Raw genomic sequence first — 27,236 nt, 5'->3', positions numbered from 1 at the left:
TGATGAGAGCCAGCTGCTTCTGTTTGGTCTGTAAGCAGTCTGTTTACAGCTGTTTGTAAGAGAGCTCATCTGGGACACACTCGCATGGAGATGCTGTAGTAAATTCTGGTGATACGTGTTTGTGTGACATCTACCTGCGTGTTGGAGCCTGGCGGCGTTCTTCTTCACCTCATCCTGAGAGCGTCCGTCAGTGATGGCTACCACCACTTTGGGGACATTTCTCCTCATCCCGTTTTCAAGAGAGAAGGCCTTCTCATAAGTGTGTTTCAGCGCCTCTCCTGCTCAGAGGAAAACTGTGTCAGATCAGCAGCTGCTTGTTTGGATCTGTACCTGTAGCCTGTAGCATGAGATCAAACCTGTTTTGGTGTTTCCTCCTCGGTAACGAATGTAAGGAAGCGCGGCCATGGCGATGCCTTTGTCCTGGTAAGCGTTCAGCTTGAACTCGGTCTTAGCGTTGTCGCTGTACTGCACAAACGACACCTGTGTGGAAAATAATGAGAAAATTAGGGACTTATCATCCTCTCTGTCACATCAACCCTCCTTCACTGCATCCATGAACTTCCTCGGTGGTGTTCCACATTAAACTTCCTGTGTCCAGTACACCCATTATCCCCTCTCTGCAAACGTCCAAATATCTCAGCTTCGTCTCTTTGACTTGCTGGTTCAATAAAGTTTAACAGACACATTTTGGAGAAACTCTCAAGATTAAGCCTCTTCTGTGAGAATGTTTTTCACTGGTGGGAGAAACCAAAGCTCCAGAACAAGACACCCTACCAGGGTTTGAAGTCAGGACCTTCTTCCTGTGAAGCAACTGTGTAACCCTCTGAGCTACTATTGCTGCTTTTAACAATATGATCTGTGATATTTTCTTGTTACTCGACATTTCTTGATACAGTAGCAGTCTTATACATATTTACAAAAGTGTCATATAGGAAAATAATCAAATTGATTTGCAGGAGTTTGTTTTCTTGTTTAGGTTTGATTAAAAGTCTAAATGTACAGCCTTGGTCAGGACAGCAGTGACATCGCCCACAGTAAGAAGGTCTTGGGTTCAAATTCAGCGGATGTTCTTCCCATGCCTGTGTGGGTTCTCTTCAGGTACTCCACAGTCCACAAACATGAATGTTAGGTTAACCTGTGATTCTACATTGACAGCAGGTGTGAACGTGAGTGTGAATAGTTGTGTGTCTCTGTGTTAACCCTGTGACGGTCTCCTAATCTGTCCAGGGTGTACGCTCGGCCTCTCACCCTTTGACAGGCTCTGGCTCTCTGCTTATCTGGCTCCAGATAAGCAGAGATGGATGGATGGGTGGAATCTATGGCATCTATGGCAGCTATACATCACTGCACAATCTACAGCATGGGTGGGGAACTCCAGGCCTCACGTGCCGAGTCCTGCAGGTTTAAGATATCACCCTGGGTCAACACACCTAAATTAAATGACTAGTTCATTACCAGGCCCCTGGAGAACTTTAAAGCATGTTGAGGAGGTAACATAGCCATTTGAATCAGCTGTGTTGGATCAAGGACACATCTAAAACCTGCTGGACACCGGTCCTTGAGGTCTGAAGGTTCCCCCACCCCTGATCTACACCATAGCCCAATGTGCACTTTCCCAAAAAAAGTGGTCAAAGTGCAAAGACTGAGTTTGGTCTGACTGGGAGTGACATGAATTATAAACTTCATGGGCTGTAACTGTGCATCTAGCTTGCTCACAGTGCTAAAGAATGAGAAGTATGAGAACTGTTCAACACTTATGAGCTCCAAGATCGACCCGATCAGCCGACTTTCACTCGTGATGGGAGAGCAATGCAGACACTTCAGCGCATGAGTGTCAGTGTAAACAGCATTACGCAGCACAGCGACGGGGGAATAAGGACTTTCAAACAAGCTTAAGATGGCACTTTATGTATAAAAACACTGAATAACTTGAAGGGGACTCAGAGAACACATCCAGTTAAGGGGGTCATTTTGAAATTCCTACAGAAAGCTGTCTGTATCCAGAATTTAACGGGCTCCTCTTGTTTCACTTCCGCACAAACTTTTATGAAATCTCGTTTTTGTGTAATCTTGTTGACAGACAAAGAAATGACTCGAGAAATTAAAAAGTAAATGGTCCAGTGAGGGGAAAAAACTGGCTCTCCAACAAAAATATGTGGCCACCAGACACTGGCTCGAGTTTGACTTTGTTGTTCAGATAAGAACTTACACATGCTTTCTTTCCCCCATCCCACAAATGCATCGCAGGCAGACATTTGGCTACAGCATCATTATACAACACAGAACATACATGTTTCTAAAGAAAATGTGCACATGCACTGCTGTCTCCCCTCGCACACAGTCATACACTGACCAATTTCATAGATCTATTTAAATCAATTTCAAGGAATACACCCATGGACTGCTGACCCCTGATAGTGAAATATTTCAGCTTACATGCAGCGAGTGGAGCATGGAGAACACAGAGATTTCTCTCATAACCATCTTTTATGGATTAAGAAACTAGTATTTTTTGTAAGAGGATGCAAATCCGGTTTATTGTGCAGCAAACAAAATGTTTTCTCATCCAGATGGACCAAGTACTCTTTGAGGATTCTTGGAAGAAACTGCCTTAAGGGATGTCAAACAAGGTAATAATATAAACCTAATGGATTTACTTTTTTAGTGAAACAGATGCTTGCCTCTGTGGCTCAAATATAATACAAATAGAAGCAAAAGAATCCCAATGAATACTATCTTAGACTCAAGGATTGTTCATTTTATCCTGATTGGGATGCTACTGAGCCATCCCATCATCACGGGATGACTTTAAAGAAGAAGAGGTTTGTGTCAATGTGAAATGATTAAGACAGCTACAGAGGTTTTGGACCGAATCAGGCTTTTAATCATATCTTTATACGATGCTGTCACACTTGTCAGGATGAATGTACCTTTAAATCCAGAGCTCCCTCTCTCTGGGACAGGTTTATATATAATCACCGATTCTTTAAATGCCTGCAAAACCCAGTCGGAAAATATTCCGCGTCGCCAAGAAAGCTTTTTTAGCCTTTATTTCATTTGCATCTCCTCCTTCTTCTTGTTTTGTCTTGTTGTCGGCTGTTAGTGATTACACTTGATTGAATTCTCGTATTAGGGCGGATGTTTTATAAGCCCCTGGCCTCCTGTTGAGGTGAAGTTCTTTTATCATGAGGTTTCCATTGTGAAAATAAAAACAAAACCACCACAGGATGATGTTGGGGTACGGAAGTGTAATGCATTCACTCGAGAGAAAAAAAAAAGGTTTCTGAATTAATGAGACATCTCAAAATCCACAAAGAGCCTCTCATTCACTGCAGAGCTCAGCTTCATTCATGGCATTGCCTCCCCAGCTCGGTTTAAGCCATTTTTATTTGGGTCTGGGTTTTAAGCACTGTCACATACTTGCTTGTTCAGCTGCAACTCAGTGCAGATGAGAGCTTCTGGCAGGATTTGGGGGCACTTCATTAATTCAGACAAACAGAAAAGGTGAATTTTTATTGAATGAATCATTTTCTTGGAATCAGATCAGAAAAATAAGCAGATTTTTTTTGTATTTTAATATAAGTTTTTGAGTGTCTCCTCTAAATGATCTTAAAGACTTTTTAGCATCACCATCTCCACAAGACATGCTAATTTACATCCCTATGTAGCCAAGACACCTTCATGCACCGCTAGTTAGATGCTAACTCATTGGCTTGGTACGTATTCTCTGTGTTCTCTGGTTCCAAGAGTATTTAAAAGTAGAATAGGAGGCAGAGCCTTCAGCTTTCAGGCCCCTCTTCTGTTGAACCAGCTCCCAGTTTGGATTCAGGAGACAGACACTATCTCTACTTTTATAGTTAGGCTTCAAACTTTCCTTTTTGCTAAAGCATATAGTTAGGGCTGGATCATGTGACTCTGAATTCTCCCTTAGCCATGCTGCTATAAGCTCAGACTGCTGGGAGGACTTCCTGTGACACACTGAGCGTTTCTTTTTTACTCCTCGTCTCTCTATTTTCTCCTTTTCTGCCTTTTCACCCCTCAACTGTCAACCGGTCAGAGTAGATGGCTGCTCTGACTACTGCAAATGGTGCAGTAGTGGTTGATGTGAGGGAGCTACCTGAGTGGAGGTGCAGTAGGTAGAGCATGTTATAGCCTGCACTGGCCTTGCATGGCCCATTTGACTTCACAAAGATTTTGCACTTTTTATTGCAGGGTCTCACTATATAAATCTCTGTGAGGTAATTGTTGTATAAATAACACAGAACTGCACCAGGTGCACTACTCCTCCCTGTCAGAGGGAATAACTGTCAGTGTTTTAAGCACATACCTGCATCCCTGAGGGTCCGATGACATCAAAAGCGCCAATCATGTCAGAGACAAAGTGCACCACCTTGGTGAAGCTCTCCTCGCCGATACTCCATGAGCCATCGATGAGGAACAACACATCTGCTTTGGCGCCTTTGCAGACTGAGGCAAAAAAAAAAAAGAGTCAGTGAGTCCACAGGCCAGTTGTTGCATCATAACATGGCATAATTAGCAAGCTGGAGCGCATTAAAAAAAGTCAGCTGACAGTGTGCAACAAAACAAAACGCCTGAGACAAATGACGTGATAGAACCGTTCGCGTTAATTATGGGTTCCACTGATAAAAAAAACAAACTGGCAAAATAAAACCGGGAACATTTGGTCTGCATAAGGACCGAGCTCTCCCTAATGCGTTCCTCTCACATGAAAACGAATTGGGCGAAAAGCTTTAAATAATCTTGGCCTCATGTGATGCACTCCTCTTTATCTTCTCCGCCTGCTCTGAGCTCTATAAACAACTTTCACACAGCACCAAATGACACAAACAAATTCTCTGGACTGCACTCGCTTTCTTTTTCAACACCTGAGCTGTTGGTTCTTAACGGGCGCGCTCCCCTGCGGGGCCCACATGTGGCGGCCATTAATCCACCGCTAGCCCGAGCTGGATCCAGGAGGACTCGGCATTCGCAAAGTCACCGTCGAGGATTTTCCAAACACGGCTGAGCTTGAATGAAAGGACTTGATCCGTTCAGTCCTGGGAGAGTTTCTTGGGGAAATATTGGCAGATGATTCACACAGAATTGGCCCAGTGAGAAGCCGACAGATGGAAGCCTTATTAACCCAAGCTGAACTTTCATTTTGTAACTTTTGCTGTCAAAATTCATTATTATTTGTATTTTTTATATTGTTTTATTAGGAAAAAAAGTCAAAGATTCTGGAGACAGATTCCAAAATGCACCTTTAGTCTCCAAACGTCTGAGATTGCAAGGCAGCACGCACGCCTAATGAAACAGCAGAGTCAGCAGAAGCAGTGAGACTCAGGGAAAACGGGCTTTGACGTTTGACATGTAAAGCAACAGTTAACAGCTGCTGGTGTTTGCTAAGACAGTCACTGAAAAAAAGCTGCTTCTTCTGAGCATGCCCAGTTGAGAGGAGACCCAAAAACAGGCTGGAGGGACATCCCATCTACCTGGAACAACAAGCAGCTAAAAGGGTGTGCTGAAACTGAAGTTCCACTAATGGCCACTTGAGGTAGACTACAAAAGTCCTTAGAGTAAAGCAGAAAAAAAAAACCACGTACACAACCTGAAAAATTTCCACCTCTATGATGTCTGTATGCAGGGTGAGTTTTTATAAAGATTTTCACAATCAACAATCAGCATTAAATTAAAGGCCCACAATATGGAGAAGGCTTTATGTAAAAGTTTAGGATAGACTTTTATACACAGCAACGGCTGCTTGAGTTGTATGCGAGTTAGACTCAATGGATGTTACATTCAAATACAGGTGCCCATTTACTGCACAAATACTGAAAACAACGTGTCTGTCTGTATATTTTTCTCCCTTCTCCACCTGAGCTGGTTGAGATCATGTTGGAGGCTTCATGTGGCTGAGCTGAATTTCTGCACTGCTTGAACAGGAAAGGTGTATACATATATATATACATATATATACATATATACATATATACATATATATAATATATATAATGTTATGGCTGCTCTAAGCTTTCTACATGTTTTTTGACCTGAATGCATTAAAAATTGTCTTTGGGTACCATACAAAAAAAAAAATCACTCTCATCAACCAAAACACATGAATGCATTTCAGATTCAGCTCGCCTTCAGCTGGATTATGGATGCCATTAGAAGCTTACCTGCCCATCCAGGGGGGATGGTGGGTGGAGGTGTTGGAGTAGGCGGGAGTGTTGGGACTGGAGTTGGCTCCTCCACTATGAGGGACAAAAAAAAACCTGTTATCAACATATCTGTAATAAATACAGAATCGGCGTAAACACGGCGCGTGATGAAGTCATTGTTTTGGAGCCGTGCTGCGAGATGATGCAACTCGCAGTTGGAATCGTGCTTCATGTCTCAGACACCACGATCATGCTGTGAGCGGGCGTGTCGGAGCCACGCAGCTGTTACTACGATCGTGTTCTCTGTGGGCCGATCCGCTCGGGACATGTTTTTATGCGTTTTTCCGTCAGTGATGCAGATGCTGTTGGTTTGTACTAAGGATACATGAAGGACAGATTAATGCAAGTTTAAACTCATTTTTATTTATATTCCCTTCAATATAAGATGACATCTTAAACAGGTTGGATTACTTTAAAACCCTTTGAGCTGTCTACCTGACACAAAGGATTTTTCCAGCCAATCATGTAACGACTGCCACATGCGGCACTGCATGCAGTGCTTTACATTCTTCTTTACATTCAGTGTTTTTATTCTTTAAATATTTTTGTTGCATTTTATAAATAAGTTAAAACGTCAAAATGAAAAACTTGAGACAGCTGAAGTGGACAATGTCACTCACAGGACATTTACACCACAAAGTATTTTATCACTATTTAAATAACTGGTGAAATTATATTTCCAGATCAAAAACCCTGAAGATGATGCTTTGCGCCCATCTTAATTTAATTATTAAAGTGCAGGAAGTTATTCTTGTTTGTCGCGCTGCTCAGATTCGGCTGCAAATCGACCCAAATTCAGGATGTGGTCTCATTCAGTGAAAGAAAGGGAATTTTAAAAATGATCTCAAGGCTTCAGATGTTCTGCCTGATTATAACTACACCTGTTTTCCCTAAGACCATGCTGTCTTGAAGTTCATATATTTTGAGTTTAAGTTTGATTTGTTATCTCCAGTACACTGGTGTTTCTCTTCTTTATGTTTGTTTCATGTATTGTGTGTATGTGTGTGTTTGTGAGTGTGTATTCATATCTTTGTGGGGACCAAAATCCTGATCCCCACAAGTTTCAAGGCATTTTTGAGACTCAAAATGTGGATTTAGTGATAGGGTTACAATTTGGTTGTAGTTAGGTTTAGGCATTCATTTTTCATGGTTAGGGTAAGCATTATGTCAAGTAGATGTCCCCACAAGATATAAATACCCAACGCGCATGCATGTGCGTTCGTGTGCGCGCGCGCGTGCGTGTGTGTGTGTGTGTGTGTGTGTGTGTGTGTGTGTGTGTGTGTGTGTGTGTGTGTGTAATAATTATCCTGGTTACATTAAAAAAAATGTAAATAAATAAAACTAGAGCAGCATTTTCTGGTTGTCTTTCTAATTTTGGACTCTGCAGTGTTTAACCCAGAGATCTGAACAACCAACCTACAAAGTTCAGTTGCTGCTAACCAGCTTTCCAATCTCATGTTTCCTTTACTGGTTGGCAGCCCTCTGCTGCGGCGGCTAGGCGGCTCTGACGTCAACATCTCGAGCTGCAGGAAGTGAGCCTTTCTGCAGAGTCCTTCCTCTCTGAGCCCAAAGAACAAATTCATGCTTTGCCACAGAGTTAAAGACTAGCATCACTTCCTGCACTTCAAGGCAGTGGAGTTTGAATCTGTAGTAGAAATTCAAATTAATTTCTTTGAGGAAGTGAGGGTGGACCTCTCTTTTGACGGTTGTGCTCCTGCCACTGGTTTGATTCTGTGATTAAAATACTGGACTTCACGTTTTCACACCAGTGAACCAGACCGGTCACATTTCAAACACACTCTAGTTTGGGTGCATTTACTAAGGGCAGAATTCTCTCAATTTTCTAGAGTTTTCCTCCTCACTGCACAGCTTTCTTAGTACTTACAGGTCCTCTCTTTGGTGCTGACTCCTGGACCTTCAAGATTTGGTGTCTGAACGAAGACGGTGGCGGTGTACAGAGCATCGGGAGAGAGTCCGTCAAAGCAGTACTGAGGCAGGCCGGCAGGAATGGTGATTTCATGCTGTCCTTTACTGGATGCTACAGAGGAATCAAAAACACATGTAAACACATCACAGTAAAGTGGAGTGGTCTTCAATTAAACGATGGTCAACTTTTCTGAACATGCTCAAAAGCTTCATCGAGGTTTAATAAGGTTCGACCTCCTGATAGGCTCATTTAGAGTTTATTTCCAGGTGCTGTGGGCTCAGTGTGCTTGGTTCCTGTCAGAGGGAAACACTGACTCATGTTCTTCAGTCACTGAGTTTGTTCAAGATGGCTGAAACTTCGTGCCCTTGTAAAACACACCAGTGACTTTTACACAGTTTGGAGCCCTGAATCATGTTGAAATTTTCCTGTGATGAAAACTAAGATTTTTACTCACTTCATACATCTCCTGGGTATGACAGCATTAATAATTATTACTAATGAGTCAAAGATTACTTCCCCAGGTGCTTATGTTTCTGGCTTTTAAATTAACACCAAAGCCTGCTGGCTTGTGACGCTGGCACTCCCGGTGTCCGTTTCAGCCTCATGAGGGACAAAGAAGGTTTATTCTGCAGCATTTTCATGGTTCTAGTTCCATTTCAAACCATCTGTTTGTATTTGAAATCAATTCCATATTAAAGACAGTCTGGTCCAATCACTTCACCAACACTTACAAATTAATATCACTGTACATTTTAGTATACATGTTGGGCAGCTCCGGGTAGTCTACCACTTCTAATATTGCACCTCTTCCCCACTGACAGCTGGGATGGGCTCCAGCTGAGAGCTTAAGACGGTGGGTGAGCATGTTCTCTGCTCATGCACACAAGCAGTGAGTCTCAAAGGACTGCAGAAAGTTTCCTAAAGAGGGAAAGTTTCTTTGAGCACGTCTTAAACTACCTGAAAGCCCCTGCAGGATTTATGACTTCACAGTCACTTCAGGACTGTTGTCTGTAGTTTAGTGGACAGCTGACCTCTGCTTATACTGTATTTTACAATTTTGACCAAACAATCCAGATCTGCACCAAAATAGACTAAGCCCTGCCCCACCACTCGCTTGTGTTTAATGAAATTTACCTTTTGAAAACACCATACAAACACGGATTTTAATTCACAGGCTGACAGGTGGAGGTTTGTAGCACCACTTGGAGCCTTGAAAATAGACAAACCACTACTGAAAGTGCAGAAAATATTGATTTACTGGGAAGTTCTTGATGTAAAAAACCACATGATTAGGAATCTTCAGCTTTTGTCAGTTTTACAGGTGTCATTGTGCAGGGAAATGGTCAATTTGAGCCTTTCACCCTTTAAGTTTAATGTTCTCTCCATGTCTTTTGGGGGGGCTTTTTGTTGCTAAAGGAAGAAAATAAATATTACTTTACACACACAGCACCCTGACCCTTCCAGTTAAATGTTTATCTCTCCGCTTGTCTCGGCTGCTGATAAATTGATGATAAGATTTCCTATTTACTCTGAGCGCTTCAGCGAGAGCAAACAAACAAAGCGTGTTTATCACACGGGCGTTTAGCTGTCCTGAATGCACTTCAAGTAAGTCGGATTCAACGCTCCCCGCAGCTCCGCTGCTGCAGATATCTTCAGAATAAGCTCAGTAACATCAACAAGTCGTGATCGATCACGTAAATTATGTTGTGAAAACACGCACACCTCTCAGCGAGATCGACTCCAGATCGGTGGCCCTCATTCATCAGGAGCAAAGATGCACTCAGGTCTGAGCTGAGAGTGCGTTGGCAAAATAAAAGCCCTCAGACTTTTCAGCAGGATATCAGATAGCCGAGTGTCTGAACCACATGTTCCTCTCCTTACCACGGATGTTAAAACATGGAGGCAGAAGACCCGCGCTCACCGTTTTTCCACCCACTCATCTCACCGCTGGCTCCGACCGGTGTTTGCATTTCCACTTGAGAACAAACAGTCGACTGATTTGTTGACTCGAGCGTCTGCTGCGTCTCACTGGGACGGCTCCTCTGGTAGCGGTTAACCACCATCTGCTTCACGCTAACAGACCCGTGTTTGTTCTGGCAGCATGTCACAGTGGCCCAAACGCCTAATGACTGCCATATAGATATTTAAACATGGATGCTCTATCTCCATGTTCGAGTATGAACCAGATGGACCTCAGACACTCCAAAGTCATTGAAAAGGATGTAATCTTTGCAAACAGAGATGGAGTTAAAGCTTGGTGGTCGGGCGGCTTCGGTCTTGGCCAAAACGTGCATCTTTTTGGATCAATAATCGAAAATAGGCAGCCTGAGCTTAAACAGCCTCAGGGAGGAAATTACAAGAAAACGTTTGAGTCAACATAGTCTCTGCAGCATCTGCAGAGATGATCTCATCTGCAGATATGTTTTCAGACATCTGATGGGAGTCTTATTGCACACTTTACCACATGCATCAATTTAAATATGTCACCCTGAATTAGGATCACTGGCAGATAGGACCACACCACAAGATTAATGCATCTGCAGGGAAATGAAATATCAGAAACTTCTGATGAAAATCACTGCAGGTTCTCTTCCGTGATCTATCCGAGGACATGTTACACAACCATGTGGTTTTAGATCATTTAGAGACTTACATAGAAATGGTCTAAGTGCTATTATTATAACATTACTATTATTACACACAAAAGCTGGTTATGATATTTAAAAAGTGATTTGAGGTGACTTACGGTCCGCTGGGTTGAGTTTAATGCGGTACGATGTGGCCGCTCTGTGTGGTGTCCACTTGATGCAGAACTTGTCGTGGCCGACGTTGTAGGTCTCAATGTTGGTTACGTTCAGGTAGACTGCAAAAAAAAAGTCAGAGTTTAAGCACAGTGGAGGTTTAGGTTGTTCATATGTCGGATGATTCATGTTTTTTTAAGGTCTTTTAACAACTGATGAAAAATAGAGATTCTCTATGAGACAGGAACTGTTTAGCTAATAAAAAAAAATTTAAAAAAGGAAGTACACCTGATAATCTGTTAGCTGCACTGCCTGAGGGAACCAGGTGAGTAACTTTAGGTAGAGAGAAACTTGACTGGTATTTCACTTCATGATTCCATTTCTTTTCCGGGCTCCTGGTGTAGCTGTTTTGTTCCACACCTGAGAGTGATTACTGTCTCCGGCCCAAACAAAAAAAACACCTGAGGCCAATATAACCAGACTAAAGAGTAAAGAGGTGTGAACATGCCTTTAAGTCCAAATCTCAGTCAGCCAGAAATAAATCTGAACAACTGAAAAGACATCAGATAAATCCTGGGATTTTTCTCTGGTCTGAAGTTAAAGTGTCAGAAGTGACCGGACGTCAGGAGGGGTTAACGAGAGGACGCTGAGGTCCAGTGAGTTTTTTAAGAAACAATTATGAGCGACATTTGAAATAAATCAGCAGTTTGTGCGTCTAAATACGGTTCCTGTACGTACGTGTCGTCCCCTGGCCAATGAGCGGCGCGCTCACGCCGCTGGTGTACTGTGCCAGCACTTTGACGTCGTAGGTGGTTCCAGGCTGCAGGTTGGTCAGAGTGTAAGAGCTCACGTCTCCAACGAAGAAGTCGATGGGCTGGTTCATGCCTGGAAACACAGAGCGGGGAATGAGAAGTGAGTGAGAAACTGACGAGAAGTAAAAATCAGGTGACAGCTTTTAGGAACCAAGACATTATTCACAATGTGTGTGCAGAGAAACATGTTTGATTAACCGCAATGGTTTTGTTAACGCTCACCTGCAGGGGTGTAGATCAGCCGGTATCCCTGGATGGGTGCAGACACGGGGTCCCAGGCCACCCTGAAGCGTGTGTACCACTCGTCTGAGATTCGAAGGTTTCTGGGACCCAACATGTCGACTGTGACACGGAGGAGGCATCGAATTTTAGACATGGTAAGCATCACCATGCAGACCTAAAACATGATGCTAATGTGCGAGTACCAAAAAACTGCAGTTCCTCTAGCGGCCACTTAGACTGGCTGCAAAAGTGACTCTGCCAGCTTAAACTCTTTGACTTTCCTGATGAGCCTTGAATCGCAAGTTTCAAGTCATTTTTAATAAAACTTAAAGCTAATTTAGTAAATTATGGCCCCATAAAGTCAGAAAGGAGGTTTATCATTTGGGTGGAGAGGGGAGAGCAGCAGGAGAATTTCTGGCTTTTTTAACTAAATCCACTGCAGCTTCATGCGCAACAAAACAGAAACAGAAGCACTAATGAATTTCTAATTTGTAGCTTGCATTTAAATGACACAGAACTTTATTTTGGCTGTTTTTCTTTCCTTTAACTGAACCGTAAATATCAGCCGTCCACACACCAGGGAGCCTTTTACACCTACTGTGGCAAAGTTTTCAGTGAGCTCAGAGTTTGGAAGCTGTCACGCCGTCTTCTCGCTGCTGTTAAACGCTAGAACAACCCCCTAGCCTTTCATTAACTTGATACCTGTAGGTTGTTTAAAACCACAGAGCATTATTAAAAAAAAAAAAAGAGGGACATTTTCTCAGTAATAATAAAAATCAGCCTCTTCCTTTCTGGCTGTCGGGAATGAGCCTTAACCTTAAGTCAGGTTATAAAATTCATCCTATGTAATAGAGGTGTTTAGATTTGGGTCTTAGCTTTGTTGAAGAAGCCAGTTGGTGTGTGTCCAGAATTGGACAGATGCCTGAAAGTGCCTCACACACACATTCTCGTTTTGATATCTTAGTGAGGACATCCAATTGACATAATGCCTTCCTAGCCGCTTACCCTAACTCCAACCATCAAAAATGAATGCCTAACCCTAACCCTCAGCCTAAACCTAACCATAAAATAAATGTAACCCTGACACTAAAACCACATTTTGAGTCTCAAAAATGACTTATGTCACCTTTGTCCTCACAAGTGACTGTTGGTCCCCACAGTAATGTTCCAATTTTTGGTCCCCACAAAGATATTGAAACAGGTACATACACACACACACTCTGAGTGTCTGCTCTTTGTATAACTAAGCCTACTGCTCGCCGATCGAGTGCTCTCCCCTTTAAGTCCAAACTCTTCACACTAACACATGCAGACCCTGATAACTGACCCACACCTAACCCACACCTAACAGACGGTCAATATCAAAGTCAAAAGTAGGAAATATAAAAGGGGGATTTTTTTGCTACTCTCCGATAGATGGTTGATAGACTTAATCAAACTAGATTAATATCATGTTTGAAAACAAGTAATGAAAGAAAGTTTAAAAATGTATATCTAAGGAGAACTCTGTAAGACCAAAGATGGAAGCATTCCCCTCTCTGCCCGCAAAGAGCCAATCAGGGGCCGCCACAGAAAACATCTGAGCTAATCACTTTGTTTCGACACAGTAGGCAAGCAGCAGGTATATCTACTTGTTACTGTAGCAGTGATACAGGTAGCTACATCTGCTCTGTTAATGAAACAGCCATGTTGTAAGGCTTCAGCATGTGTAGCAGACATACAGAATAACCTGCAGGAAAAAGATTTAAAAACTTTATTTTGGGTAAAACAAAAACAAAATATTGAGCTTTCTGTTTAAATCAAACTTGACTGTTGATTCTATACGTGGAGTTTTTACATACTGCTGGCTATTGCAGTTAAAGTCATGGATCTCTCCTTGTTAATTTAGTTGGAAGCTTTTAAATAACTTGGAAGATGGCTGCTGAGGGGTAAAATTTGCCTTCTAGAGAAAGCCTGTTGTTTACTAGAATCAGCCCAGCTATGAGGCCAAATGTGCAGAAACCCTGTGACAGCTGCAGGGAATTGTGTAATATCACAAGACAACCAGCATTTCTGAAAATCTGCGTTTGCTAGAAAACTCAGAGAGGTTTTTATTACTTGTACGTCCGTTCCCGTTGAGGGATCCTCCAGGCCCCTCGGCGTAGATGGCCTCCACAGTGATGTTGTATGGGGTGTCTGGGAGCAGATTCTGAAGCATGGCATTGTTTCTGTTTCCTGGAACCACAGTCTGAAGATCCAAACGGCACAAAGTCAGAGATTTTCAGTAGCCGAAGAAGAAAAAGCATAAATCAGTCAGCAAAGATTTACACCCAGAGAGTCCTGAGTTGCTTTGCTGTCTGCACATCTGCTGCACATGGTATGTGTAATTGGTGAGCGGAGCTGACCCAGCGCTCCCAGTCACAGGAAAAACTGCCACACCTGCTTTCCACAGAGTTCCTTCCACACACGTCTGTGTATGTATGATTTTGGAGATTTCTGCTTCTTTTTCTCTGTTATTCAGTTTTTGGGGAGTTTTCCTCTTTTCTAAATCAAAGATCTGAGGACAAAGGGTGTCATGCTCTGTACATGCCCTGTTTAAATAAAAGTAAAATAATAGAAACCCATTTGGATTCACCTGGAATTTGAATCAAGGACCCAAATATTAGTTTAAATGAGAAATGGTAATCAAAATCAATTAAATTAAAGTTAAATTTGGGTTAAGCCGACTTTTATTCCAAATTTTAATGCTAATAAATTTGGTTTGTGCAGTAAGATACAGAGAAGAGCCTGAAAAATACAAACAGTTTTGGTGGTGCACAATTTTACATTTTAGGCTTTAATATTTTAGAAGACTACTTCTCCAATAAACAGGAAATAATAATTTCTTCAGCCTCGTGAGGCAGAAAATTGCTTCTCGGTGGGATTATAGAAACTGTGTACCAACATCAGTATAAATAATAATCGTGGGCTCTTTGGTCAGTCCCAGTCTGGAGAACTCCTTTCATCGGCGTCCCTCTGCTGTAGTTAGCTGACTCACTCAGAGCAGAAGGAAAGCACAGCTGGGCCATCTCCGCTCTCCACCATCGTTCCAACTTATTATTCAGAACTATTAATAACGCTATTATGCCCCAAATTATACTGTTTGTTTAACTGAGCCTGTAATTAGTCTCCCTAATCTGTGATTTATATCCTGAATGAGGCGAGGGAATCCTGAGATGTGACTTCACCGCATAGTCCGAGGAGGACGTCACAGCGAGCGGTGAATGGCGAGGGTTTGCGGCCAGTTTATCCAAAACAAAACACATCACCACCTGAGATTAATCCCTTTTTATGGGTTAAACAGAGAGTAAGAAATACACTTGAGGTTAGTGGGTCTGATGCATTTCCTCCGAAATGACTTCACCAAAATCTCTCAGCCTCTGAGGTAGTTTTTAAAAATTTTTTCATCAGTGTGCGTAGTTTAGTTTCTGCAAGGGTAAAACCAGCTTTCCTTCAGACAATACAGGCAGGTAATCAGAGTGCGAAGGAAAGTATATTTACCCCCAAACAGGCCACTAAACCATGTTGGAAATGTGGCCATCACAAATGCCTGATTTTAAATTTGTACTGACTGGCTCCTTCTCTGGGACGACTGCTCTACTTTAGCACTGTTACCAGTAACGTGTTGATGTTATCTGAGATCATTTGGTATCGTGGACGTCAATGAGCTTGAAGTTTCACTTACAAACTCTGTGATGGGGTCTCCAGTCATGGGTGCGTAGGCGATCCTGTATTGTCTTACGGGTCCTTCGGCGTGATCCCAGCCGATGGTCAGGGTGCTTGTGGTGGCGTCAAACACGCGCATGTTCCTGGGACCAGCACGGGGCACTGCACCAAATCAAACAGAAGCAGTGTAGCAGATGTAAATGTATAAACAGAAATATATTTTTCTAATTCATGAATAAAAGATTATTTGATTTCTATATAGCTTTAAATCCTTCTATAGCTACACTATATACATATACTCACTTAACCTCTATGATCATTTCTAGTTCTGAAGTTTTACTTTACCGCAGCACCTTTTACTTGATCCAGAGTTGAATCCTCATTTACATATAATGATGCCCACGAAGGCATTTAGTTATACTAGATTCTTTCTCTTTAAGGGCCCCCTCCCTGAAAGCCCACTTTTTTCTGTTTTCTCAGAATAAAGAAAGGAATAAATAAAATGACCAAAGGAAGAAAAAACATTTTAACTACACTCGAGAATCAACACATTAACAGACCTGTGAAAAACTGAGTACGCCTCATGATTCAGTAGTTTTTTACAGCAATAATGTAAAATATAATTTATCAGTACAGGCCCTTCCACACGAACTGGACACATTAACATTGTTGAGGACTTCTGGCCCTCTTTTTTTTACAGCACTGATTCACTTCATTGACTTTTGTGAGTATTTGTTTATGCACAGCTCTCTTTAAAGTCCCACCACAGCACTTTGATCAGGTTGAGGTCTGGACTCTGCCTGGGCCATTTCTTTTCTTTTTTCAGTCATTTGCTTCCATGCTTGGGATCATTGTGCAGTTTGGGTCGAGCATTAGCTGTGGGACAGATGGCCCGACAGACTGGGGTGAATTTGCTGGGACGTCCACCCCTGATAGGACCGTGGCATTGAGTTAACACACCTGAATGCTCCAGACCTGCCAAAACTTCAGCCTTTATAAAGGTGCTCACACTTGCTCATGATCAATTAATCAAGTGCACTTAAATATCAGCATTTGGCTTCTTATCCTCTATTCTTCTATGGAGGGAGTGAAGGTGTACTTATGTTAGCTGGCTAATGCTAACATAACTTCTGTAAACTTGTCTGTTTCATACCAAATTATATTAAATGCCATGGTTTGCTTTTAATATCTAAAAGATGAAGGAGACTAATAAACCTGAATACAAAGAATATGTCAGTTGCATGACTACTAAAATTAGAAAAGCTAAATTTAAAGTTTTTCATATTAAACTTTGTCGATCTTTACTCTAAATCTCTAAGGTGCCACTCATATCACTGACTTGTTTCCAGGTAATCCAATAAGCTATAAAATGCTCACACAGCTGTTTCTTCTTAGTACCACTTAATTTTCCAGCCTTTTGTTTTTCCATCCCAACTTTTTTCAGATGTGTTGCTGCCATAAAAATTCTAAATGAGCTAAAGATTTTTATGAAATAGTAAAATATCTCAATTTAAGCATCTGATATGTTTTCTATTTTCTATTATGGTTCAAATATGGGCTTACGAGATTTAAAAAATTATCACATTCTGTCTTTATTTACATTTTTGGATTTCTATAAAAGGTATTAAATAATTACTTTTCCATACAAAGCTGAGTGTGTTGCACTCTCTGGGCTCATTTGTTCATTATAGTCGGAGTTTTACGATCATCACCAATGATATGATCCAATATTTGCTAAGAGGAGTGCAGTTAGCAACCAGAAATTTAAATCTGCTTGTACTTATTGTGTTTTGCATCACTGCATGCGACAGATGTAAACTATTGCGAGTAAGTCATCTGATTCTACACACCATCGGAATGTGAGATTGTCGTTGTGCTTACGTGTTTTGCCATTGTCCTTCACCAGCGATCCCTCGCCGTCGGCGTACAGAGCAGTGACACTGACGGAGTAGGGAGTATCCGGTATCAGGTTGTCCAGGAAGGCGTTGTTAATACTTCCAGGAACCAGGACCTTTTCGGAGAAGAAACGCAGGAGTCAAAATACATATTGATATAATCATCAAAGAGGCTCTGCCTATTCAAATGAGCCTCTTCATGCATTACATACAGATCTGGCCGGAGTAATCTACATAATGACCTCAGTGCTCATCTTGCATCCAGTGTTCTCCAAGGTTTCTTCTGCCAAATGGTTCCTCAAACACTAACAAAGGCTTGGAAGGTGAAATGCTAAACAAACCATCGGTCAGCGGGAGACGTGTTCTAACAACACGAGTGACTGCAGACTGTCACTTGTCACTGGGATTATCACATCATCTATTAGCTGGTTTGTGGGCCATTAAAGTCTCTGCCGTTACATCATGGGAAATATATCTTCTGCTTGGACTCGAGTTCCCCCTCATCTTGAGACTGGTTTGGTTGCAGCAAATGTTTTGGGCCCAAAGGTTTTGGCATGTTGGAGCATGAAATAGGTTTCACAGCGATGATGTAGTGGCTAAGATCCCACAACTGGAAGCACACACACACCTACACACGCACAACTGTTAGCCTGGGGTTAAAGCCCACCAGTAAACTCTAAAGTGAGGACAATGGATTGGACACGGACCTTTTAAAACATTATAAACGAGACTGGAGGTTATAGTCATTTCCTGAAAGCAGTACTGCTCTCGAGGGCTGGGATGTACTTCATCGGCTGAAGTAAACCTGAATGATGAGGCCAAAGTATGCAGTTGTTCTGGGTAACTGATGGGCTTTTGAATGGGACGCATTCATTGTTTTAAGAAGTAGAGTCAAACTGAACAAGCTGGTGATACGGCATTTATAGATTTGTAAGTAATTCAAGATGAAGCCCATGAAAAGAAGTTTCCCAGGATGTCATTACTGATGTTTGAATTCTGATGTATCTATATAACTGCAAAAAACTAATAACAAAAAACTTTTAAATGTTCTTTCACAATGCTAAGGTTGTTAATCCAGCTTTAAATTATTTTACTTTTATACAGGCAGAGATTAGCAATGATCCAGAGATCACAACATGTCAGTGAAACTGAGCTCCTTATAGAGATGACAAGCGGAACAGGATGGCAGGCAAAAAAAAATGGTCCCAAATAAAAATGTATCTCAACTTTCATGTAAGCAACTGTAGATATTGCCAATGGGAGTGAATTATACCATTAATAAAATATGATGAGGGAGATAATTACAGTACAGGGTTATCTCCCAACCATCAGCTACAAAGTGATGCCCAATAACATCCTAGATGATGTCTAAGGAAGGCATCTGGTGCACTTTCATAGGCAGTCATGATCCCATTAATTTCTACAAACAGATTTATTCATATGAATATGCAGAATCTGTAGTCAAGGAACATGAGTTTTGGTACCAAAAGCTTTTTGGTTTCCAATTTTAACGTACTGATTAATCCGTACGTGCAAGCTTTGGTAGCATGAAGCTAAACATTCTGTCTGGAGGGATGGGATTTGCAGGAACGCAATTCAGAAGCATGAACATCGCCTGATTCCACTTTGTCAGGTTTTATTAGCCAGTCCTGTAATGGACAGGTGACCTGACCAGAATGTACTCAAAGACAGCCAGGACAGACTCTAGCTACAACAGCAGGTTGGATGAGTGCTTACCAAATGGATGGATGATTTATTAGCATTTTTAAATGATGACCAGCAGACAGAAACTGAAATCTTGGCTTGGATATTTGCTGGCTAAACAGGGAGCTCTTAACAACCAGTTCCCCAAAGACCAAGTCAGCAAACTAGCCAATGGGTTCGCATACTGGGATCCCTAAAGGTAAATAGACGTGTTTCTTAGATTAATAGTGCTACAGCACATACCGATATTTTAAACAAACATGTGCTTCCAGTTAATTCCCAGTCAGGTGTAGGTGGCTGCTCTCATCCAGCACCATCAGTGCTGGACCTTACTGATATTCTTCAATGTGAACAAACTCCTGCAGCCATAGCACTGAAGTTTTGACCACAGCTTTAGATTGGTGTTTGGAGGACAAAAAAATCACATCTGGAAACAACATTAAAGCATCCTCATACCTTTGGTCTTATTTTATTCCTTCTATAGAGCACTTGTTTAATGCAAACCACTGAAGTTTAACCAGAATAAAATATACTTTTAAAGAGCATCTCTGCCTCTCAGTTCTAATAATAATAATGATAACATACTCAGAGGAGCTCCAGTGCCTGAAATCACAAATCTGTGATGTAAAATTAGATAATTTAGACTGAATTAGTCATCAAGAGTTGTAAATCTTTGTACTTCTGAACTCATCTTTGTGTCTTCTTTCTGTGGCCAATTGTGGCCAAACCAACTTCCTCTCAGACCAAAACAAAATCAAAGTTAATTAAACGAAAGTACAACAAACGTGAAAATAGAAGGAAACAGAGACCACAGGGAATAAACTACACAACACTAACTTCACAGCATCTTCAAAGCTGATCCTAATCATCAAAACAGCCTTGTTAGATTACAGCCTTAAGGCCCCCAGGAACTCCGACCGTATCTGTGACGTCAGTCACAGATGCGTCCGGCATGCAGCGTTTCCAAACTTCAGTCACAGAGTTCAAACTTTCTGTGGGGAAATAAACTTCTTTTTCTCTCTCCCTGAGACCCAGACATTTGCACTGGTGCATTAAATCAGTGCTGATGGAGACGTATGAAAAGCCGACAAGTCATGATTTCCATATTTAAGAGCATTACCATAATTACTGCTGTGCACACATCTGCGCAACATCAGCACTTGGTGAAACAAATAGGAACGAGCGAAAGAGACCACCTGTTGTTTGCATGAAACAGACCGGCCCAATGAAAGCAACACTGCCGCTTTGATTTCACTTTTTTAAAATCAGATGTAGAGAACACAGATAAAAATGACTTAACTACCAAAATTACTGCAAACAAATACAGTAAGTTTGGTTATTTAGTTCACATCCAATATACAGGAATAGTGTGCAGTTTAGAGAAAAGCCAGATGTATGGTGATGTGATGTGAAAGACATTTGTTTGTACAAGCAGAAGTTAAGTCTTGTTTAGGGATTTCCATTCATGTCCTAAATAAATAGCAATGAGTACCAAGCTAAAAATAACAACAAGGTCAAGAACCAGCATTTATAGCTAAGTCAAGACTCTTAGGTCAAAAGACTTTCTGAAGAGTCAAAAACAACAAGGCCCGAGTAGAGACCCACAAGTCACAAGTAAAAGACCAAATCAGGACCACTAAGATCCAACAACACAACAAATCCAGAGCAAGGTCAGGAAAAAGGACAGAAAAGGAGGTCCCGAGTCAAGTCAACAAGTCTCAAACCAGAACTGAGCCTTCCTAGATCTTAAGGTGGTAACTAAGTGCGTTCTCTCACCTATGGCTCATTTACTCTGGTTTGAATCAGTTGATGAGTTTGTAAACTTGTAGCTTTTCCATGTGGTTTGGTTTCTTTTTCACACTGAGAAAAATCCAAGTGAGGCTCACAACCCACGTGAGAAGTTTGGTTTGCTTATTGGCCAGATGTGTCTGGGGCAGGAGCAACAAAAGCAAATACAGGATGAAGGTGCTGTGTTGTGGACTAGTGGAGAATTTACATTTTATTTCTTGGATAATCGCAAGCTGTATAGACCTCCACACATCTATATTTACCTCGCCACATTCAAAAGAAAAAACATATGTAGCTACGGGATGTTTCATAGCTCGAACGAGGAACGTACACCTGGTAGTTTCTTTTGATTGAGGTCACGTCGAAACCATAAACTTACAGCTCCAGAGTTCATTTTTACCTGCGCTGAGACCCTTTGGAGGTTGTGGTCACGGTTGTTTTGGACCACACCCAAGTGTGATTACCGTGTTCATATCTGCACAAATGAACCACACCAAGGGGGAAAACGAATCGAGTTGGACTAAACACCGCAGGTGTGCAAACAAAGAAAGTCGAGTACAAACAGCAAAAATACAATAATACAAAAATACGTTGAATTCCCAAGTCCTTAGTTGACATTTAAGTGAACACAAAGATATACCAACCCAAGTAAGATCAGCATGTCAAATGTCAAGAATGGCATTTTCCAGAAGAAGAAAGCCAAAGTGAAGTCAGAGACTTTGGGTTTGGTGTCCTAAACAAGCCATCAAATAAAATGGGATGTTCAGAAATCTGAATTAAAGACAAAAATCTAGAGAATATAGCTGATTTTCCATTGATGGAAAATGCAAAACACAAAATGATTGGATTATTACTTTACATTATAATACATCAAGAGAAAAAGTAAGAGAAAGTGCAGACTCACGTTGGTAAAGCCAAGTCTTTTTGTGACCGTGTCGTGTGCATACCTCTGCTAAAGTATAAATATACGCTGGTTTTATAAAGGTCAATTTGCTTTTATGTATTACATTCCCTTAAATTTTGGGTTTGGACTACTTTTTGGGGAAAAAAACATGATCCGTAGAGATATCTTGAGTTCTGGGTAATCCTGATACTTCTTGTAATTTTATAAACTATTGATTAAAAATAAAAATAGCTGACCGATTAGTTGATATTGAAGAAAATGATTATCAGCCATAATCTCTCCTTTATCTAAAAACAAACAAAAAAAAAAACAGGATAAGATCATTCCCTATTTTTCCAGTGTAATTCCACTTATCTCAGGAATTTCCTGGAGGCACATCATATCTAACAAGAGCTGACCTGCAGCTTTTGGAACATGATGACTTGCACTGGAAAAAAATATTATCCAACCTCACTCTTTTATGACTGTTAAATGACACAAGAGGTTGTTATTTTTGTGTCTTCACATTCTTCGCTCCTCATGACCAGACAGAGAGATTTTCCTCCCCTCAAGGAGAATTCTGCAGCTAATGACAGTTTGTGTTTTAACTGCCTGCAGAAAGCTACTCACCGACTCGGATGGTCTTGCACCGGTAAAGGGAGCGTAAACCACCCGGTACTGCTGAACCTGGCCTGTGGCTGGCTCCCAGCGCACATTCAGGGTGTTGGTGGTGGGGTTGTACACCTGGATATTCCTGGGTGGCATGCGTGGAACTGCAAAGGGGAGAGAGGTGAAGAGAAAGTGAAGTTAGGAACAAGGGAGAGGTGTTAGCTTTCCTCACTTAGCAACACAACATCAAAACTAAGGGCTTGTTCCAAGTACATCTCACTTTATTGCCTAAAACTGACGGGACAACTAATGGATTTAGAAGAGATTACATTCCTTTAAATGTCAGTGTCAGTAAGTGAAGAGCCGAACAGAACAGGGAGGATTGGATCCTTGGTTTAAGTTTAGAGTTTTAAAAAGCAATGAACTTTTTCAAAACATTCTTCAAGCAGCTCAGAAATGCAGTGGACTTCGAATTATTGTATTCTGTTACAAGCGCAAATGAATTCACTTCTTTTCAACAGGCAGATGTTATAGTTTGGGCTTTGGTCTCTGAGTTTCATCTTTATGTTTCTTGTAGTCTTTTTTTATGTCCCAGGTACGTTAGCATCTTTCCTTTTCCATTGTCTCGAGTGGTTTTAAAACCCAGTTAGAACTTTTTACTTTATGCCGTGACCGGTAGGGGATTCTTTATAAAAACAAGGTTGCCTGTTTTGAAGGTAAATTGCTGTCTTGAGTGTGTGCATAGGAATTTCGGAATTTCTGTTTCAAATCTTGGTTGGACTTTAAATGTAAGTAGTTAATCTGGATTTTTGTTTTTGGGAATTTCTGTGCATGTAAACAGCAACAGATTTGTAATTTCCTCCATATTTATCAAAAACAGGCTGCATGTAATGGCCAACTTGATTCCGTTTAACTGCAAACTGATAGCAAACTGATGCCCGATGCAGATGTCCGCTCCTCCATGAGTCTGTTTCTGCCAGAGGTTTTTTCTTCCCACTGTTGCCAAGTGCTTGCTCATAGGGAGTCATCTGATTGTTGGGCTTTCTCTCTATTATTGCAGGGTGTTTACTTTACAATGTAAAGCACTCTTAGGTGACTGTTGTTGTGATTTAGTGCTATATAAATAAAACTGAACTGAACCGATGCGGTTGAAGTGGTTGAACAAAGTGGTTGAAGACCTGGTGCCTGCCTTTGAAGCAACCGCTTCAAAGGCAACGAGATCATAGTTCATTGTAAACAGTGACAATAATTTTGGTCGGGCTGTGGTCTCCAACCAACTTTAGCATTAGCAAACTGAAAAATGATCAGTTGAAGTCAAAGTTACGTTTAAAGTGTTTTCCGACTAGAAACTGAAACCCTTCATTGGGCTTTCAGACCTGCTGGTTTACGGCTAACTTCAGCGGTTAGTCTGTTTGTGTTATTGTGTGACTGTGGTGTTTCAATGCACACTAAACTAAACATGTCACAAAGGGCTGTAAGACTACAACTTATGTGGTGAAATGCTCCGAAGCGTAGCCTTTACATAATCAAACAAGATAATAACAATTGCATCGTTTAAGTTATTTGAATCATTTCTAAATTCTGTTAATCGTGTTTTAATTTGTGTTTATTTTTAGAATGTGATTTACTTTGTTGGTAAAATGGGTTCAACACAACAACAAATGTCTTTTATGAAGAAAAAATCTGTGTTCCAAGATTAATATCATTGTGAAACTACGGGATTGAAATGAAATGCTGAGTGCAGCACAAATCTGCAGGACAGTCAGTTTACAATGTCTATGTGTAGAGAGAGAAGTAGCACAGATTTGGGTTTATGCAAAAGCCTCTTTTAAACCAAACCAGATGTGCGTATTCCCCGGTATCTGGAGCTCTAGCCAGTAAAAGGAAAACTAGATGCCTCCTCCTTGATAAGGTAAAAACCTCCAGAGTGAAACCTTCACAGTCATTGTTTTCTGTAAAGTCTGTCATCCAGGGACAAAATTACTCTGTCCTTCAGAGAGATTATGTAATCTGTAACAGCCATTTAATTTGCTGTTTCTGTCCAGACCAAACGTGACAAATTTCTCCAGGGAGCAAAACAGTAAAACTGGACCAACTCTGGTAATAAAACTTCATTAATGTCACTCTTGGGCTCATATTCTCTGATAGTGACTCACTCCGAGGTCCGGTGTGTCACTGCTGCTGCTGCCGCCGTGATGGAGAGGTGGTGTCATGTCCCAGCATGCAGATGCTACTGGTTCGCTTATTGCAGCAGCCAGCACGTCTGTATAAAGTGCTTGATATGTAAATGATCGGAGGACTAAAACAACCCTTCCAACCCTTTAGTCCCTGCTGTCTCATATTTCAGCTTTAACAAACAAAAAACATCCAACCGGGTATTTGCGGGTCAGTTTCTGGGAATTCAACCCGTGAAACAAAAGGAGCGTCGCCTACCTGAACCTGAGTCACCAACTTCTGTCTGCCACAACCAGCATGTGTGTGTGACAGCTAACCATAATAACCTAACCGCGAAGGGATGGTAAGGGAAAAATATTCCAAGATTTCAACACAACACCATTTCTAAGCAATGAAACGATGAGTGTTAAGGCTCCATGTACACCGAAAATGAGACAAGGGTTGTGCAAACCCCGACCCCCCCGCCCAAACTATCCTGACAGGACAGAAAATATTCAGTTCCAGTTTGGCTGCTGGACTCGTCTGTGGAATTGTTTCCATGCCTCACTCCAGTGGCATCACATGTCAAAACCCCAGGATGCATTTCTGCTGACAGAGCGTGGCATGCCGTGTGGGCAGAAACAAACCCAAGGAACCCAACAGGACATCAAACCACAGAGATGCAGACAAACCAGCAGTTCTGCAAATGCTTGCAGGACCGGGTCTGGGAGGACAGATTCTTCAAACGGTAGTTTTAAACTTGTTTTCTTCCTTGCTATCAATCACTTTCTTCAGCTTCTCTTATGTTCCATCCAATTCTCCTGAGGTGCGTGTGGGGGGGTGGTTCTGATTTAAAGGTTCTGGCAAATTCTGCATATTGCAGTACTTTACTTTTTCCACGAAGGTTTACCTGGAAGATAGGGTTTCTCTATAAAGTTAATGTATCTGGTGTCAAACTTTAAAAAGAAGCTGTAATTTGTGTCCAGAGTTGAGGGGGTTCATGTTCACTGCAGGCCAGCAAACACACTAAACCTGTGTCTTGGTTGCATTAGAGTGGAGACATAATAAGATGATGATATTATCCTTTATTTATCTCAGCAAAGGCATGAATGTTCTGTTTCCACTTAAGGTTTACTGACAACTCTCCATTAAAACCACGACCTCTGGCCTTTGTTTGCTGCTGGTGATGGATTTAATCTTGCTCAAGTGAAGCTCAGACTTCACCGCTTGTGCAGAATCTCAACAGGTCAAAGTTATACCTTCAAAGCTCGACTCATTCGCTTCTGACCTGCTGCTCAGATCTGTTTTCTGTGATCAGTTTAAAAACCAAAATTCGCTGATGCTGACATTTTTTAAGCAACTTTTTTTCCTCTTCAAGGAAGAGTGTTTCTTCATCCAGACCATTGAGATACCGACAGCAGTTATAAAGTGCCCCTACAACCTCATAATTTTTAGTATTTAGTTATGTTTTCATGCTTTGATGTCCAAAAATGTGCAGCAGCACCTGTTTAAAATCATTCTGGAACATTTATATTTTCTCTTGTCTCTTCCAGGCCGCCCTGAAAAGTTCTAAAGCCTGCTCTGACTGACATGTCTGTCAAACGGCAACATCTGGAGCTGCAGCACTGCCACTTTAAATGACAGCTGTTCTGTTTCTTAGTAGTTTGTGATGTTTACTGCAGATAATTCAAAAACCTTATCACAGGCAGGGCGGCAGTTCACCTGTAAACGCTCTTGTTCTGACGACTTACGTGTCTTTCCCTTGTCTGACTGGCGGAGACCTTCTCCTTCGGGGTAAACTGGGACCACGGTCACCGTGTAGGGAGTGTTTGATAGCAGGTTCCTTAGGATGGTGTTGGTGGTGCCGCCGGACACCTGCTCCTGTTCGTACACAGAAACACAGCTGTCAGTCAAAAGAAAGCACAAGTGGAGAATCTGAGGAAGATCATTCTGGCGTTAATTCTGCAGTAATCATCCACAGAAACAGGAAAATTAGACTTTGGGGGAAAACTTGCTGGACCTCTTATACAGAACAGGCAGAGTAATGAGAAACATGACACTGGTTGAATCAGAAACAGCATTAAAAGCAAATGCCAAAGTGTAGGTGGGCTGCAAGGCAGCTTGCAGATATGTTTAGCAACTTTGGGCAAGTTAAAGCAGAGTAAATAATGCCCAATATGCAGAAAAAGGTATCCAACAACAGATGAGCTGATGTGAATCTGCTTTGTCTGTCTGAGCTAATGCCCAGTTCTCCTTTCTGACACATGACAGGACAGGAAGTCAGTGTGATCTCTAACCATGTCCTCGGCGCCTCCGGATGCAGGCACGTAGAAGATGCGGTACTGCCGGACGTTGCCCTCCGCCGGTTCCCAGCGCACCTTCAGGGAGCTGGTGGTGGGATCAGTGACCTGGAGGTTCTTCACTCCTCCCAGAGCCTCTGTGAGCACAACATGATGGTTAAATTTCAGACCAGTTTCCTTGAGTGTCAAATGTCACAGAAAAGCAACATCTGCTGAGTTTCATATACTTCTTTAGCTAAACTTCCTGCAACTGTCATGTTAGTTTTTGATACATTAAAGCTAAGAGAATTTGATGC

General features: G+C 41.6%; 1 protein-coding gene and 1 long non-coding RNA gene across 11 annotated transcripts in view; one reads left to right on the top strand and one right to left on the bottom strand.

Annotated features, from left to right (window-relative positions):
- The window catches only part of col12a1b (collagen, type XII, alpha 1b), a 148,755-nt gene that overhangs the window by 36,574 nt on the left and 84,945 nt on the right, over positions 1-27,236 (bottom strand). For all 4 annotated transcript variants that reach the window (XM_013272239.3, XM_013272237.3, XM_013272238.3 and 1 more), the window contains 14 exons: positions 26,938-27,077; positions 26,392-26,521; positions 22,508-22,650; positions 17,489-17,618; positions 15,627-15,769; positions 14,021-14,150; positions 11,924-12,043; positions 11,628-11,774; positions 10,895-11,011; positions 8,107-8,259; positions 6,180-6,254; positions 4,328-4,467; positions 357-480; positions 135-278 (listed from right to left, as the gene is read on the bottom strand). In XM_013272239.3, coding sequence (XP_013127693.1) covers positions 135-278; positions 357-480; positions 4,328-4,467; positions 6,180-6,254; positions 8,107-8,259; positions 10,895-11,011; positions 11,628-11,774; positions 11,924-12,043; positions 14,021-14,150; positions 15,627-15,769; positions 17,489-17,618; positions 22,508-22,650; positions 26,392-26,521; positions 26,938-27,077 — 1,836 coding nt within the window. The remainder of the gene's footprint in view (positions 1-134; positions 279-356; positions 481-4,327; positions 4,468-6,179; positions 6,255-8,106; positions 8,260-10,894; positions 11,012-11,627; positions 11,775-11,923; positions 12,044-14,020; positions 14,151-15,626; positions 15,770-17,488; positions 17,619-22,507; positions 22,651-26,391; positions 26,522-26,937; positions 27,078-27,236) is intronic.
- On the top strand, positions 11,241-27,233 carry LOC106098351 (uncharacterized). 7 transcript variants are annotated; one of them, XR_001224554.3, is made up of 5 exons: positions 11,241-11,545; positions 11,683-11,834; positions 11,930-12,078; positions 16,434-16,608; positions 17,514-18,375. It is a non-coding gene; the product is annotated as an uncharacterized LOC106098351 (long non-coding RNA). The 7 variants fall into 7 exon arrangements; XR_003214327.1 differs by having other exon boundaries at positions 11,245-11,545; positions 11,683-11,801; XR_003214325.1 differs by lacking the exons at positions 11,241-11,545; positions 17,514-18,375 and adding an exon at positions 26,912-27,233 and having other exon boundaries at positions 11,697-11,834.

The sequence above is a fragment of the Oreochromis niloticus genome, linkage group LG15 (genome assembly GCF_001858045.2).
Source record: "Oreochromis niloticus isolate F11D_XX linkage group LG15, O_niloticus_UMD_NMBU, whole genome shotgun sequence".
NCBI classification, from domain to species: Eukaryota; Metazoa; Chordata; class Actinopteri; order Cichliformes; family Cichlidae; genus Oreochromis; species Oreochromis niloticus.
The sequence above is the reverse complement of the archived record's forward strand: the minus strand, read 5'-3'. Positions and strand labels throughout refer to the sequence as shown.